We start from the raw sequence: 16,227 nt of genomic DNA, 5'->3' as shown, positions 1-16,227 counted from the left end.
GTGGAGTTCTGTATACCACAACCGGCTGCGTGGTTGCTTAGTGGCTATGGTGTTGGACTGTTAGGCACGAGGCCGCAGAATGGAATCCCGGCCACGGCGGCCACATTTCGATGGGGGCGAAATGCGAAAACACCCGTGTGCTTAAATTGAGGTGCACGTTAAACAAACCCAGGTGGCTCAAATTTCGGGAGTCCCCCACTGTGCCGAGCCTCATAATCAGTTCGAGGTTTCGGCACGCAAAACTCCATACTTTAATTTTAATTTTGAAGTTATGTACCACCAGGTGACTGCACCGTGCAGACCATTCAAGTTTGTGCCTCCGCTCATCCAACAAAACACCTAATCTGCGTCCGCTTGCGTTTACCTGAATGTCAGGCATATTAAACATCTCTTTTATGATCGCAATCCTACGGCGTGAAGTTAAGGCCGCAAACGCGTAGATGCTCCCACAGATCGGGTACCGACAGCCCGATGCGTTGCAGCCACTTCGCTCGCATGTTGCTTCACAGAGAGGCACAATGTCGCTGCTTGACATGCCGCCGATCGCAAGATTTGCAGCATACAGCGTAACAAGGGTGATTCATGGTGCTCGCGAAATGAAATTTCAAGACCAGCACTGAGCGCGAAGCTTGAGTCAACACGTAGAACGTTGAAACACAAGCAGACGACGCCTGCTGTGCGCTGGAAGGGGCTCAGTGCGGCGATAAAATATTGTTGTGAATTCTTTCTGTCACTTTTTCTATAAACAGATTAACCAACATCCAAACTATTTAGAACAACATTTTTTCACAATAAAGTGTACAAATTATCAATTACGCGACCTGAATAGCTAATCGGATAGCTCGCCCAAATGGCGTCAATTGGGCCTGCCAGCATGTCATGTTATCTCTCATACGGCGTCAATGGCATGCTTCCTGAAAATGGCGGCCCTGTATGTGCCCTAGCCGAAGGTAAGTTAAATTATGCTAGTGAAAATGTACCGAGGTTTGATATGATTTGCACATACTGGGCAATGCAATGTGCCTACACTTACAGTATAACCCCTTCCGGATAATAGTATGCTTGCGTGCCCGAGTTTGAGAAGAGGGCTGCGTGCGAAATGCAGATAGTTAAGAACCGGTCCTAATGGGCGCCATATGAGAGACGTCTTATTTTCAATCTGGTATAAGCACCCGTAACCTGCGTGAGAAGAGCCGACACAAAATGCTAACAATGACCATATGAGTTCCAAAGAAGTCGTATGGTTGCCAAACACTTCTCTTCATACATCATCGAGTTTAGCGGACGGCAGTTAGGGGTTTTCGGTAAGGCAATGACAGAACAGTTTATCTAGCTGGGTTTGCTTGTAGCATTTATTTCAGTTAGTCTTTACGGATCTTATGAAACTGTGAGGATACCTAAGCTGTACGTTTTAAATATTAGGTAAAGATAATATACTAACACGGAATACCTAACAGGGTATGCACTGCGTGTTTTCAGCGCCGACATCTTTGGGTCAATGGGAACACTGACAGCGGAAGAGTTAGCTGATGCGTTACTAACAGAAGGTAAGCTCATGTACTTTATCTGAGATGATTGTCTCAAAATTTTGATTTCTGCAACGGTAAGTTATGCTGTTATGGACACTGATCTTATGTATTATTTGTGTTGCTTTGAAAGGGTGGGTATACCGATAACGTAATAGTGTAAGTATTAAAGAGAGAAGCACCATAGCGTTAAGAAGACGCAATCCACCTGCTCTTAAAATGTCGAGGCCGGAAAAAAAGATGAGAAAATTAAAAGCTAACACATCAAATGTGCCTTGTAGAAATTAAATAGCGATTTGCCTATGGCTGATCTTTTTCGGTCATATTCTTGAGTGGTACATAAGTTGGTAGTGATGCTTTCAAGGGCCACTTTAGAGCTGAGCTTGCCACGTCTCCAAAGACACATGTTATATGAATGCACGCTAAGCTTTTGGCGCTATTGCTAAATATATCGTAAGAAAAGGCAATTACAACTTTCTGCATTAGCGCGCAGATGGAAGGAATGCGTGGGTACGTAAATACTGATCAAGTACAGAAATCCGCAGAATTTTTTTTTCTCGTAAGGAATATTTCAAGGAATGACACGACCTGAGAAATAACTCTTTTGAAGACCTCACGTAAAAAGCTCGTCACCGCTGTACGGGCGCGTTCACTGTACATTTGCAGTAAGCGATGTATGTACCCTTAATTTGTGCGTATCTGCACATGATAGGGGCCTTGCTTTATCAGTAGCTCTATGCAGCCCTATAGCAAATTAATTGTGCGAGCCGGCAGGGCGGCCAGCTGTATGCCATGCCTGTTTACGTTAGGTCTGGAATCAACTACTGGTTCGTTCACGTATATGATTAACATGGGTGGCACTACTGAAAGCACTGCTACTATGAATTTGTCGAAGGAGAGCGCGGTTACTACTGTAGTCACTGCCTCATACATTAGACGAAATTGCAATTATCTCCTTGAAGGTCAGTTTAGACTCGGACACCATTGCTCTGTCACAACATTCTGCATCCTTAAGTGTTGCAATAAACAGAGTGCCAAAGTGCTGTTCGAACCTAGAACATGTGACGCCTTTAATGTCCAAGAGCTTTTGCAAGATATTTATTGTTACGATCAAGGCGAACAATCACGTCTTTTGCAAGATAAATGTATCTTATGATGATGCGTCCATTTAGGGCAGATTTTTGCAGCGCTTATTACAGATAAATAGAATTTAAAGTCTCTAGTCTGTAGGAAAATACTTTGTTCTCATCACCTGCCCTTTGAGGTCTGCCCTTTCTCCTGTGGTACTGAGAATGTGAATACATGTTTCGCGCATGTGCGACCAAAAACATATTGTCGAGCGACGAAGAATAAAGTTCGTTGAAAGTCAGCGTTTATTCTTGTCTCTTCCTACGTCCTTGTCTTGAATTCCGCGCAGTCCATTTATTTCCCTGTCTCCAGATTCGGTTATGTTAGGTCAGATTGGATACAGCTGGAAGATAACGTAGAAAGGTTTCGAAGCATGTGGCTGCATGCTGATCCATTTTTTTTTTTTTCTATGTAGACTAAGGCGTTACGACTGATGAAATTTACTGGAAAGAAAATACTCCCATGCATGGAAGAAAACGAAAACAGCAAATATTATAGAGGACATAGGTGTCACATTGAATCACCAGATCTTCACCAAAATTTTTATTCGAATACGTGCACCACGTCGGTACCTAGGGGCTACGTTGCAGGAACAAGGAATTCCCTGCTATAAACACAGTACTAAGTAGATTTCCAATGCAAGTTTATATAAGCGGTGTCTATCTTAACATGCGTTTATGTGCCCGTGCATGTGCGCGAGCCCCCGTTTGTGTGTGTGCGTGTGCGTTTTTGTTGGACGCCAGATTTGACGATCGAACAATGTGCACATTAGTCTGGCGCAAACATCCGCCTTCAAGCGACTTTGGGCCGCGTTGAGAAAGCGAAGTACACTACGTGCCTCACGTAAATGGTGCTGCACTTAAACGCACGCAAGTGCCAGGAAGCTGGGCAGAAGCAAGGTAACCTTGTTTGCCACCGCTTGGATCAAGTCTTATTTTAAGAATTTGCCTATTTATATAACTAGTCATCATTCACTAGTTAACTTCCTTAAACATTACATGCAGAGCAAAAGTGTCAATGGGAAAATTGTAGACCACGCCGAGAAACTCCCGAGCCAGCTGTCTGCTACTCCAATAGGTGCTTACTCCAAAGTTACTTCAACGCCTGAAAGAAAGTAACTCCGAATACAGGGAGATTGGGCTTAATTGGCTTTCTAAAATAAAGCCCGCAAAACACAACACACTGGCGCGCGACATTCGCGGGCTTCTTTCAGCCAGTCGGTGTGGCCGCACGGCCTCAGCAGCGTTCTACCACTGGCGGTGAGCCACGTGCTTATCAACGCGATAGCGTTTTGGGCCCCGTATATCTGCCATGCCTTGCTATATGAGATGCGGAACATGTGGATTATATTGCCACACCATTCTATAACTAAACTTGCTCATACTTTGTCTTACACTCTGGACAAAATTATTGCTCGGCATTTTGAGAATGACAGCCAACAAACAAATGTCCTGAAGCAAAACACCGACAGTGCAGGCCTCTTATGTTAATTTTTTTTTCGGACTTGAATAATAAAAGTGCGAAACAATAACAGAAACATGAAAATTATGCTGTTCTTTTCTTGGCGCGGCTGTGCACTACCTCCGGGATCGGCCCACGTAAGAGGCCGCGTTTCTACCAGAAAGCTCGCCTTCGTCCATAGCGTTCGCCGTCAGTGTTCCCCAGTAAACATTGCAGTTACACAAAGCGCAGCTACTGGGAAGCGTGAGAACCAGTCAGCAATGTTTGAATGCTATCGCACTCCAAATTTCTTGAACTCAGACATCGAAACACTAAATGAAAGTAAGCCGCACACGAAGGCGCTAGTCAATATTCCTGTCCACCAGGCGGCGCGCACTCCGCCTAGGCCGACGACTCAAACCCCACGCCGCACCGCTCGCCTGCCACACGCGTGCGGTCGTGCGAAAAACTGCACATGTCCCAAAGAGAGGCGCAAATTTAGATTGAGACGGCCTGTGCGGAATCATTGCCAATCTAAATTAGTACAACCGTCCTACAACATTCACAGTTTTTTTTTGTTTTTTTTTTTGTTTTTTGCACGACCACACGCGTGCGACAGGCCAGTGGTACGGTGTGCGGTTTGAGCCGGAAGGCGAACCGCACGTCTCCCGATCTCGGAGGAGCAAGCAGCATCTCTGAAACTTCTCCCAGCCGCCTAGCGGTGGCACTGTAAGCTGCCGCAGAAGTGCTGCGGATCGAAGGTCAAGCGCTCTCATGAATCCCTTTCATGAGGGCGTCGCGTACGTAAGCAGCACGTCTACCTTGCGAGAGAGGTGTGCGAATTGAGCGCACAGCAGCTGGGAGCGCTTGCTCCTGACGTCACCCGCTGCCGCGTCACTCGCGATAAGGTATTCAAGAGGCCAGACGTCTCCTCTCGGCTCTCTTTCATTCGCTGAACACGTGTCCGCGGCTTCGCTGTCGCCGGAGGCACGTCAGTGCAATTTTAACGCGCTTGCTTCACTCGCAACTCGCTTAGCGACTGTGCGGTTCCGTAAGCGCTCGCCCGTTCAAAGCGTCCTACGGAGAGCGCGCGCGTTTGTCTCTCCGTTGGCAGTGTAGCGCTGCCGCAGCACCGGATATGCGGCAGGCGTGGAATTTCTACGCGCGTATGGTGCGCGATCACCCGATGAAGACGCAGATGATCACCACGGCCACCGTGATGGTTTCGGGGGACCTGATCGCACAGAAGGTGGTCGAACGCCGGCCCCACGTCGATGTTCCTCGAGCGGCGAGGTAGGCTTTTCAATACGCGAATTACCGTTTAAACTGGGATATACGTAGATATTTATTTCCCGAAAAAAATAATGAGAGAGCGAAGGTGGCCCCTCGTCTTATATAGCGGTCTTCACAATGCCAGTCGTCGTCTGGCCTAGTCAAGGTCGGGGGTCGACCTATATTCCGGTTAATACGTTAATTGTCTCGTGTTCGTGAAATTATACTCTAAGAAACGTTTACACCCATTGGGGTGTATCTTATGTCCGAATGATCATCATCTGTCTTGCATGCCTTTCCTTTCTTGAAAACTCTCAGCTGTCAAGAATGTTCTGTCACGCTGCTAACGTGCATCTAGAAGTACCGGATGCGCAGCGTTAAAGAAAGGGAAGGCACGTGAAATACATAATTGTGGCAACTCAAAAAGTGTAAACCGTTCTTTTTTATTAAGTTGTGCTAAGGTGGGGCGTATCGCTGTACCGAAACAACACACACTCTAAAAAACATTTGCACCCTTTGGGGTGTATATCTGCCACACGACGATAATCGACACCTGCCTTGATGCGTTTCCTTTCTTTAACGCTGCGAGCCCGGTACTTTCCAGTAACGAACGGCATGCGTGTTGTCAGCATGACATAGCATTCCCGACAGGAAAGTAGAAGGCGCGGCGTTTTCAATAAAGAAAACACATCAAGGCAGATGACGATTATCGTTGTGTGGCAGATATATACCCCAAGGGGTGCAAACGTTTTTTAGAGTGCACTCTACTCTTAGAAAATTTTACACCCTTTGGGGCTTACCTAGTCCAACAACGATAATCGTCATCTGTCTTGCCCGCGTTTCCTTTCTTTAACGCTACGAGCCCGGTACTTCCCAGTCACGAACGGCATGTGCGCTATCAGTGTGACGCAGCATCCTCGACAGGAAAGTAGCGAGCGCAGAGTTTTCAAGAAAGGAAACGCAGGCAAGGCAGATGTCGATGACAAATATACACCCCAAAGGGTGCAACCGATTTAAGAGTGTACACTTTTCGAAAAATTTACACCCTTTGGGGCGTATCTTGTCCCACAACGATAATCGTCATCTGTCTTGCCCGCGTTTCCTTTCTTTAACGCTGCGAGCCCGGTACTTCCCAGTCACGAACGGCATGCGCGTTATCAGTGTGACGCAGCATTCTCGACAGGAAAGTAGCGAGCGCCGAGTTTCAAGAAAGGAAACGCAAGCAAGGCAGATGACGATTATTGTTGTGGGACAAATATACACCCCAAAGGGTGCAACCGTTTTAAGAGTGTATAAAGAAAGTTTACACCCTTTGAGGCGCATATTTGCCACACAACAATAATCGTCATCTGCCTTGCCCGCATTTCCTTTCTTGGAAACGCCACGCTCGTTACTTTCCTGTCGAGAATGCTATGTCATGCTGATAACGTGCATGCCGTTCGTTACTGGAAAGTACCGGGCTCGCAGCGTTAAAGCTAGGAAATGCGAGCAAGACAGATGACGATTATAGCAGTGTGGCAGATATAAACCCCAAAGGGTGCAGCAGCTGTTTTTAGAGTGCACGCTTCTAAAGTTCGAACCCTTTGGGACTTGTCTTGCCCCGCAGAAATAATCGTCACCGACCTTGCCCGCATTTCTTTTCTTTAACGCTGCGAGCCCGGAACTTCTATAGGTTACGAACGGCATACACGTTATCAGCGTGACATTGCATCTCCATAGGAAAGTACCGAGCACAGGGGTTTCAAGAAAGGGAAGGCAAGCAAGGCAGATGACGATTATCGTTGTAGGACAAGATAAGCTCCCAAAGAGCGTAATCTTTCTTTTTCATTTTTTTTTAACCGCTTCCAACGTCTTTGCCCCTTTACGCCGAGGGCTTCACGATGAAAGAACTGAGGAGAGCTAAGCAATAAAATAAGTCCGTTTTACAAAGGGAATGGGCATTACTCGATTACGACGTAGACATGCACTTGTGAATCGACGGGTCATTCGCTGCATGAGGAAAGCCTATGCTTGACGCGCGGTACAAACAACCTGACCACCGGACAGTATTTGCCACAATGCAGAATATGCGTAGACGTTGTATGCCCGACCTCTCTGCAATCGCTCCTGTGACTGTATACTTCGTAGGAATTATTTTCGTCGTATTCCAATTTATTCTCATTCGTGCTGCTGAATGGCTGGCCACGGCAATATAGCCAAACAGACAGGCAAGAATTATCGCAAAATGAAAAAGGTTCATTCCGATGTACAGCCCAAGATTACTCTGCGACGTAGGTGTACGGAAATTTGGAAATGATTGATTCGTGGGTTATGACGTCCCAACGAAACACGTGGGGATATGACGCCGTCGTCGTGGAGAGCTCCGGACTGCTTTTGAACGTCTGGGGTTCTGCAACGTTCACCGAGGTCACGAGGAGCATTTGTGCAGCTTTAACCGCCAAAAATGTTCTGCTGCAATCATGCACGATTCGTGCGCGAGTATGTGAAGGTGTGTTTACATATCTTTGCGCTTGCCTGCATATATTGCAAGCGAGTATGCTAGTACGTTCTTTGCGCGCAAGGTATTTGTGCCTACGTCAATGCTTTGTTTTCACTATTGCTATTTATGCGCAGGATGTTGCTGTGAAAGTAGTGTCTTTTCAAACCTCAGCGCACATTACACTGCGTTATGCCTCAACAGGAAACAATTAAGCGGTATGGAGGTGATGTATTATATGTATACTCGATTGCTTGTTCTAACTCATTTTCATTCATATTTCTTCTTTTGAAGGCTCGTCAGAAATACTTATTTTTCTTCGTTTATGTTTCAATTCCTAATAAATGTCAATCACAATAAATGTCATACATGAACACAAAGCACAGCAACTTCATTAAACTGCGTCTTTGAATTCTACGCAATATATGCACAAGCTGCTTCTTGTGCGGAAACGACTTGTAATGCGTCGCGTATGACGCAGCAAGGCGTCCCTTCTATTCGAAATAGGGAAACTGACCTGCACTTGTCTCGCAAAGTCTGTGCTCAGCGACTTCCTATTCTGCGCATCGACTAGGGAGGTTTGGTCATGTCAACTACCAATTTATAGCTCCAATTAGGTTTGCGTGTGTGCTCTTTCCTTGCGCTTGTACTAAACGGTCTGACTAATAGTCGTAGTCGGCAATTATTAGTGCTACAAATATGGTGCTACACAATGTGTGTCGCGCTGGTTATTATAACCCGCCTCGAGCTGCCTTTGCGGCTATGGCGTGGCGCTGCTCAGCTCGAGGTCGTAAATTCGATCTGCGGCCGCGGCGGCCGAATTTCGATGGTGGCGAAATGGAAATACGCTCTTCTAAACATTGCCTCCGAGATTTCCGCGCGCCGGCAGGTCCTTCTCAAAAGCAACCGGCGTGCTCAAATCTCGGACACCATGGTCTAACCTAGATTAGGGACAGGTTAGAGAACCCCTGGTGGCCTAGTTAATCCGGAGTCTCCTACTATACAGCGTGCTTCCTAATGATATCGTGGTTCTCGCGCGTAAACCCCAGAATTCAATTTCAGTTTAGCTGGTGATTAGAGTTTTGTGTCTATGAGGCAAGGTTTACAGTTGCGGGCGTTCCAAATCCACGAAGAAGTTTGTGGATGCATGCAACGCCAGGATGCGGTTATGACATGATGTAGCTGATGATAGTCATTAATGTAGATAAAACCTGGGCACACGCACTCCTAGCATACATACATCACTACAAAGTGAAGCGATGCAACCCAAAATCATACGTCTGATGTAACCCAAAGAAACGTTTTTGGCTGATGGCAAAGCGCGCGTTGAAAATGTTTATTTGGAATGCGATTACATGTAAGCGGTACATGGAAGGTGCCTGCGCTTTCATTATAGCTTCTTATTCAATTTCGTTCAATACTATCAGGCTAAGTTAAGGTAGCTTACGTTAGCGAGTATACGAAAACATTATTTTGCAGAAAGGCAAATTATTAGCCCCTTAAGGGGTGGTGGTGGTGGTGGTGGTGAATTGTAGCAACAGGCGGATTTAGCCTGGCGATCAAGGCTGGCAATTGCTCCGCCCGAGCGTATCGCACAATACCGCTGAAGGGTTTCACCATATGTCCATCAAACCAGTCTCTCTTAAGAATTCGATGAGGAGACGTGAAGTTTCTTTGCGGGCTATAACTGATCCCTCGGGAAATATAAGGTGTTGTAGGCGCGCATGCGGAAGGTCCTTGTTTTGCAGATTCTTCAGGAGAGTGTCTTTTTCATCTTGGAATTGCTGGCAGGACCACAAAAAGTGCTCAATGTCTCCTGTCTCGTTGCATGCCGTACATTTCGGAGAATTGATTCGCCCCGTTTTAAATAACCAGGCCGGTGTATTAGCAGATCCTGTCCTTATTCGATATAGAAGTGAGGCTTCCTCTCGGTGCAGTCTCTTGGTTACGCACGGCATATGCGGTGGAACCGAAAGCGACGCAAAGGGGTTTCGAATGTTAGATTTTTGCACTTGATTACTCTTTGGAGCCTTGATTTTGGGAGGATGATAGAGCGCTGCGTATGCAAGCGCATCAGCTTTTTCGTTTCCTGAGATACCAATGTGGGAGGGAATCCACTTAAATTTTACTGTGAAGCCTTTGTTGTTGAGTTCTTTCACGATGGCTAGGGATTTGAGTGGGAACTTGAGGGATGGCAAACCACGGTATACTTGTTTTAATGCGGCCTTTGAGTCCGTAACGACAACCACATTCTGCGGAGGCAAAGTCTTTAGCTTGCGCAGAGCAGAAGCTATTGCTACGCTTTCCACAACTGTCGACAAGGCTATACAGTCGAGACGGCCAGACCACGTATATCTTAGAGAGGGAATATAGAATGCAGCTGCGCAGCGGTCTTCGTCTGCCTTGACAGAGCCATCTGTGTATACTTGTAGGCGATTCGGGTAAGTCGTGTTCAGGTGTTCCAGGACTAATGACTTGGCTTCTGCAGATGGAATGCAGCTCCGATTGCAATCGGGGCACACATCAGTTGCATGTGATGTCCTCGGATGTCCAGGGTGGTTCTATCCTTTCCCTCTGTCTCGAGCAGCGCAATCCTAATACGCGAAGCGTGTTCAATGCTGCATAAAAATGTGAGCGCGGCCTGTAACCTATACGTCGTAAGAGGGCTCTACCGGACGTAGACTCACTCAATCGTAGTAGCTGGATCATGAGAGCCTGGGAAGCCTGAAGTCGTAGAGGGCGTGACTCAGCTTCGTAGAGCACTTTCTCGTTTGACGCTGACTGAGGGACTCCAAGGCAAAGTATGATACCTTTTCTGTGGATGGCTTCTAAGTGCTCGTATTGGCTGTCTGAGGGTGACATCAGAGGTAGCTGATACAGGATTCGACTGGTAACCAACGCTGTATGCAGCCGTAGCATCGACGTAGGGTGGTTGCCCCAGCGCATGCCAGCGACTCGCTTGATCACATGTAGCGTGGGTGACGATGACGCCACAACGTGGTCAACACCGCGGCGCCAGAGTAGCCTGTGGTCTAAGGTAACGCCCAGAAATCGGACGTTGTTGACTTGTCGAATCTGGTATCCGTCCAAATTCAGCGTCAAGCGTGTAGATTTTCTTTTCACTCCAGGAAATAGTACGAATGATGATTTCTGCTGATAGTGATAATCCAATTGTTGCCAAGTGGCCCCGAATGGCTTTTACTGCTCCCTGGGCTATTCGTGCGAGGCGGCGATGCTGGTAGCCGGGGACCCATATGCAGATATCATCGGCTTATATAGATATCTTCACTGGTGTTCGATGGTTTAGTACTCCTGGGAGGCTACTCATGGCAATGTTAAATAATAAGGGAGATAAAACACTCCCCTGTGGCACGCCGCGAAATATACGTATTTCATCGCTCAATGTGTCGCCAAGACGAACTCTGATGCGACGATCATTGAGGAACGTATGTATGAAGTGCAAGAGATGACCCGTGACGCCTATAACTTGTCTCTGGCTGATGATGGCTCTTTGAGACACGTAGTCGTAAGCCTTAGAAACACCCATGAAAGGAGCAAGTGTCAACAGGCCATCCGCACTGTAATGTTCTATGTGGCTTAGCAGGTCCAGCACATTGTCTTGAGCGCTTAAACGCTGCCGAAACCCAGTCATGCACGATGGTAGTTTTCAACCCTGCTCGACATACCGAGTGAGTCTTGTGCACGCCATCTTCTCCATTAGCTTCGCTGCACAGGAGGTCAGTGATACCGGTCTGTATGAGTCCAGAGCTGCAGGATTCTTTCCAGGCTTCAGAACCGGTACCACCCATGCTATATTCTATAAAGGTGGGATAGCCCCACTGGCCCACACTTAGTTAAAAAATGCCCTTAGGGGGTCTTTCTTTAAACGGGTAAGCATTTCTGTCCGTCCGTCGGCCTGTCTGTCAGGTAAGATAATTAGCTAAATGTAATTAACGTTTAGAACAGAATAAATTTGAAAGGAAATCTGTTGGCCATTGTCAGTGAGCAGTCGATGAGTTCATAAGGATGATAAGGAGTTGTGAAGGGTTACTTGGGTCATATCACGGTTGGTAATGGTTCAACGCGGTTGGAAACGGTACTTAACAGCAATAAGGATATATAATGGTTGGAGCGATTCTGATAAAGTTAATAAGCATCGATAAGGGTTGATAAGGGATGGATCAAGTCCAGTAAGGTGGTGAAAGACCGATAAGAGTAAAGGGTCGGATCGTGCCAGATAAGACTGGTAAGGGCAGGTAAGGGTTGATAAGGATCGGGTCGATTGAGCTAAGGTTGATACCGACAGATAAGTGCTGATAACGCTTGCATCGAGTCCGATAAGGTTACTAACCATTGATGATTGTTGGGAGTTTATACTGATCGGATCAAGTTTCGTAAAATTGATAATCACACCAGGCTGAGTAGATATGAGCAATTGTCACAATGATTACACATCCTTTGACAACTCCTAGAGGAGGTTCTGCGTGATATTTTTTTGTAGCGGTATCAATTTGATTTATTATGTAATGATGGGAAATGCATGAGCCGAATGTTTAAAACAGGTAAATATGTCTAGAAACCGGCACCCTGCACAAGCCTTTTTCACAAAGCCAAGGTCCCATACTGGTTTTCTTGTGACTCTTCTTTCGGTTGCAGTGACTTTTTAAGTAGCAAATGACGCAACAGGACATCGGAATCGTTATCTCCCATTCAGAGTGAGGAAAAGGTAATTCAGCTGAAGCGCTCACAATAGAACAGCTACTGCCATTTATGTTGCGTAGGAAAAAAAACACCTCTGCATGGGCCTCTTTTCGTCACGAGCCAACCAGAAAGCGCAGAAACCCCGATGACGAGGTGGTCTCCTCGTAAGCCATGGAGCGGCAATCGCTGGGAAATGCACTGCTAGGAAGCATTAAGTCAACGCTGCCGTTATTCGCAAGGAGACTCTCCTTGAAGCGATCTCCTACGCCTTTTCTTTATCAGAAAGCGGGCCAACACGTTACCCTGCGTCGGACGGAGCCGACCCATTGTGTGCTTGCATTCCTCATAGGTTTTAGTCGCCGCACAGTCGTTCGGGTTCATCGCCAACCAGTGTGTACATTTTGTTCCGATATAGGCGTGTGGAACGTCGTTTCTTTATTGCAACTTATAGCCTTCGTTGTAACGCAACGTGCGAGTGCTGCAACTACATTTCGCTATTGCACACGCTGTCTTTTCGGGGGAGCGTGCATGCGCTTGTAGCGACCGACCGTCACTTCGTTGTCCCCCCCCCCCCTCCCGTGGCAGTTATTGCGCCTTGCTCCGGAAATCCAGTTTACCTCGCCGTGTAGGTCATTGCTGACTGCTGTTTCTCGCAACCGAAGCGGCTGCCCGACTGGGGCGCCACCACTGCAACTATACAAACGTGCTTTCACTACTTTTGAATAAAGCCAATCGACTCTCCGTTCTCAAACTGTCAAAACGTGTATTCCTTGCCTCCACTAAACCAAGCTCCCAACATGCTGATTCCGGAAAGTGCGGCGTTAGAAGCCACCAGAACTTACCGCGACGTGTTCACGTGTTGAGCCGACTTTTGTTGCCTTCAATATTTGTTACGTAATCCTCCCTCCCAGTTATTTCCTTCCTGCTTGCTGGACAAACTTTTACCTCACTCCCTAAAAGCCTTATCAAAATTTGCAGGTTCTTCATCATGGGCGTCGGATTCGTTGGTCCCGTCGTCCGTGGCTGGTACCTCATCCTCGAACGGATCGTCGGCAGTGGCGCCGGCACTGCGCTGGTGGTCAAGAAAGTGCTCCTGGACCAAACAATATTCGGCCCCTTGTTTGTGCCCAGCTTCATGGTGGTTCTGGGCGCCCTGCAGCGACGCCCGTGGGATGACATCAAGCAGTCAGTGCGCGCGAACTACCTGCAAATCCTGAGGACCATGTACATGATCTGGCCCATGGCGCAGTTCGTGAACTTCAAGTTTGTGCCCCTCAGCTACCGACAGCCGTTCGGCAGCAGCGTGGCTATCGTGTGGAACACTTACTTGGCCAGTAAAGCCAACAGGATGCCGAGAGCGTGCCATGTAGAAGTGACTCCGAATTTCGCGGACTTAAAAGCTTCCGTTCCGAGTGCAGGTAGCTAATGAGCGCAACACGTACAGACTATGATCGCCGAGGCACAGTGATAATGGAAGTGAAAATCAGTTGGAGATGAACTGCCAAGGCCTTTGCACTGCGGGAATGGAGAGAATGAAATGACGTACTTATTTATACATAGCTAACCCTGTACAGGATCTTAGCTAGAGGGTCAAATATATGAAGAAAATTAGTATATTTTTAATTAGGACACAGACATGCGAAAGTACTCGTTAATAGAATTAGCAGTAAAAACACAACACACAACTAAACAGCACGTTTCAGTGTGTTAGCAGGTCTCAGATTGCAAACGTTACCCTGGATGGTAAAGATGAATTCTTCCAGCGATATTCTGTTAATGAAGGGCTCAGTCTATTCGTCTCTTTCGTTGTTCGTGCCACAAATGAACACCCAGAACAGTCGGTGTGGAACCACCAATATTTGAATGCCTGCGTCTTGCTGGTCTTATGTCCAAAATTGAGACGCATTTACTTGCGTATCTCGATCGCGCTGTGAATTAGTTGACGCGTGAATTTTACGCATGCTCATAGAACTACATGCTGTAGTGGCAGAATCCCTGCGTTGTTCAGTAATTGGGTTGGCGAGTCAGTGAATATAAATGTATTGTAGATAATTAACACCGCATTCTTTTGTATATCTTCTGGTTTGTTCATATCGGGTTTAATAACAGGATACCATATATGTACGGCATCGCCCGCCCGCATTCTATGCCAGTAAATTTGTTTTCCGACGTGCAAAACCTAAAGGACGAGTTATGTTCAAGAGGCACTTTAGAGCTGTTAAAAAGACGTCGTCTATGTGCAGCACATCATGTTATCAATATGCTGTCATGCGTGGCGGTGAGTGGGGAAAATATATTGCAATTTTCCCGTAGTGAGCGATATGTGACAGTGACGTCGCCATGTATTGAAAGGTGTATTAGGATCGATGCCTACAGTATAAGCCTGCAAATTCTCTACTTCACGACGACTCAAGTTTCAGAGCTTTTAATTGTTGTAGCGATAAAACGAGAGCAGCATTAAGTGTGAAATCATGATAATATGCGTCCGCTTTCCGAGTTAAAGACGAATCAAAACAATATGAGCAAGCTGTTACTATGAAAGAAGTGGTTAGCATCAAATTTCCCATAAAGGAACCAAATACAAGCTTGAAGGTAGAGCTGGAAGAATTTCTTTATAGTCTAGCTGAACAGTTCCTAGCTGCGCGAAAACCACAGCCGCTGTAGATTGCACATATAGTAGTTCGATACACGCAATTCCTTTCTGAACTGCCCTAAAAGTACACCCTACTTTTTTTTTCTTAAAGTGAAATGGGCGAAAACGGCTTTCGAATAAAGGCGAGAAACGGCTTTCGATTGTTTAATCAAATGAATATTTCGTCATTTCTAAACATACTGAAATATATGGCTAGCATGAGGTTCATCTGGCAAAAAAAGATGCCTTATTTACATTATTTGATGCAAAGATGTAATGGCCCTTCGCAATGGGACGGCGAGCCAACTGAAGATCTTGAACATAATAAACAACTTATTGTAGAGCAGTTGGCTGCTTCATGCGCTCACTGAGAAACTGTGGCGCCTCTGTGTAGCATCTGTTGCTGTCGCCTTTGCCCTCGATAATCCAATAGTCGTTGTTATCCCTTCTGTTTGAACACAAGCGAATATTGTACATTTTCCGATAGCGAATTCTCTAATCGAATGCGAGTCAAATGGAGAGATTATTTTATGTGCATTCGATGTCTAGAATGTTCGCAAATATTTATAAGACGTTAATGTTCCTAAGAGGATGCGTTCTTCAAACGGAGTTTAAAGAGAAATAAATTGTGGATTTGTTTAAGAATATTTATTCGTCCGGTGATTCAGAAGCCAGTGTGTGCTACGTGTTCTTAAATCGTACGCTAAAGTGGTTCACCGCCCAGTTTGAGACACTTAAAGGGTTCCATCTACAGTCAAGGAAACGTGAGACTGCTGCCTCCAAACAACCGCATCGTGATGCTATGTATAGTCCCAAAACTGCGCAGGTGAGGCATGCGTAATGGTGTGCGTAAGCATACTTTGTTATTTTGTAAGTGGGAGGTGCGATATTCTATTTTATTAGTACCAGAGTGTTTTACTGAAGCTCACGCTTCTGTCGTGAATAGTAGTGATGGTTCTGTATGTCTTGCAATATCTCATATTCCCAAAATATTCCTTGTATTTGTGCCGAGACGTACTCTTGTGATATCCCTGATTCATGAGATCTAAAGT

General features: G+C 46.3%; 1 protein-coding gene across 1 annotated transcript; it reads left to right on the top strand.

Annotated features, from left to right (window-relative positions):
* The first annotated feature begins 4,981 nt into the window (after positions 1–4,981).
* On the top strand, positions 4,982–15,330 carry LOC142564950 (mitochondrial inner membrane protein Mpv17-like). The gene is made up of 2 exons (XM_075676166.1): positions 4,982–5,387; positions 13,522–15,330. The coding sequence occupies exons 1-2, from the start codon at positions 5,233–5,235 to the stop codon at positions 13,967–13,969; spliced, it is 603 nt and encodes a 200-aa protein (XP_075532281.1). The 5' UTR covers positions 4,982–5,232; the 3' UTR covers positions 13,970–15,330.
* Positions 15,331–16,227: the final 897 nt, after the last annotated feature.

The sequence above is a fragment of the Dermacentor variabilis genome, chromosome 11 (assembly GCF_050947875.1).
Source record: "Dermacentor variabilis isolate Ectoservices chromosome 11, ASM5094787v1, whole genome shotgun sequence".
Lineage (NCBI taxonomy): Eukaryota > Metazoa > Arthropoda > Arachnida > Ixodida > Ixodidae > Dermacentor > Dermacentor variabilis.
The sequence above is the reverse complement of the archived record's forward strand: the minus strand, read 5'-3'. Positions and strand labels throughout refer to the sequence as shown.

Coding starts and splice junctions, on each gene's coding strand:
- LOC142564950 (XM_075676166.1), top strand. CDS start 5,233: ATGCGGCAGGCGTGGAATTTCTACGCGCGTATGGTGCGCGATCACCCG. Junction 5,388..13,521: donor GATGTTCCTCGAGCGGCGAG/GTAGGCTTTTCA, acceptor CAAAATTTGCAG/GTTCTTCATCATGGGCGTCG.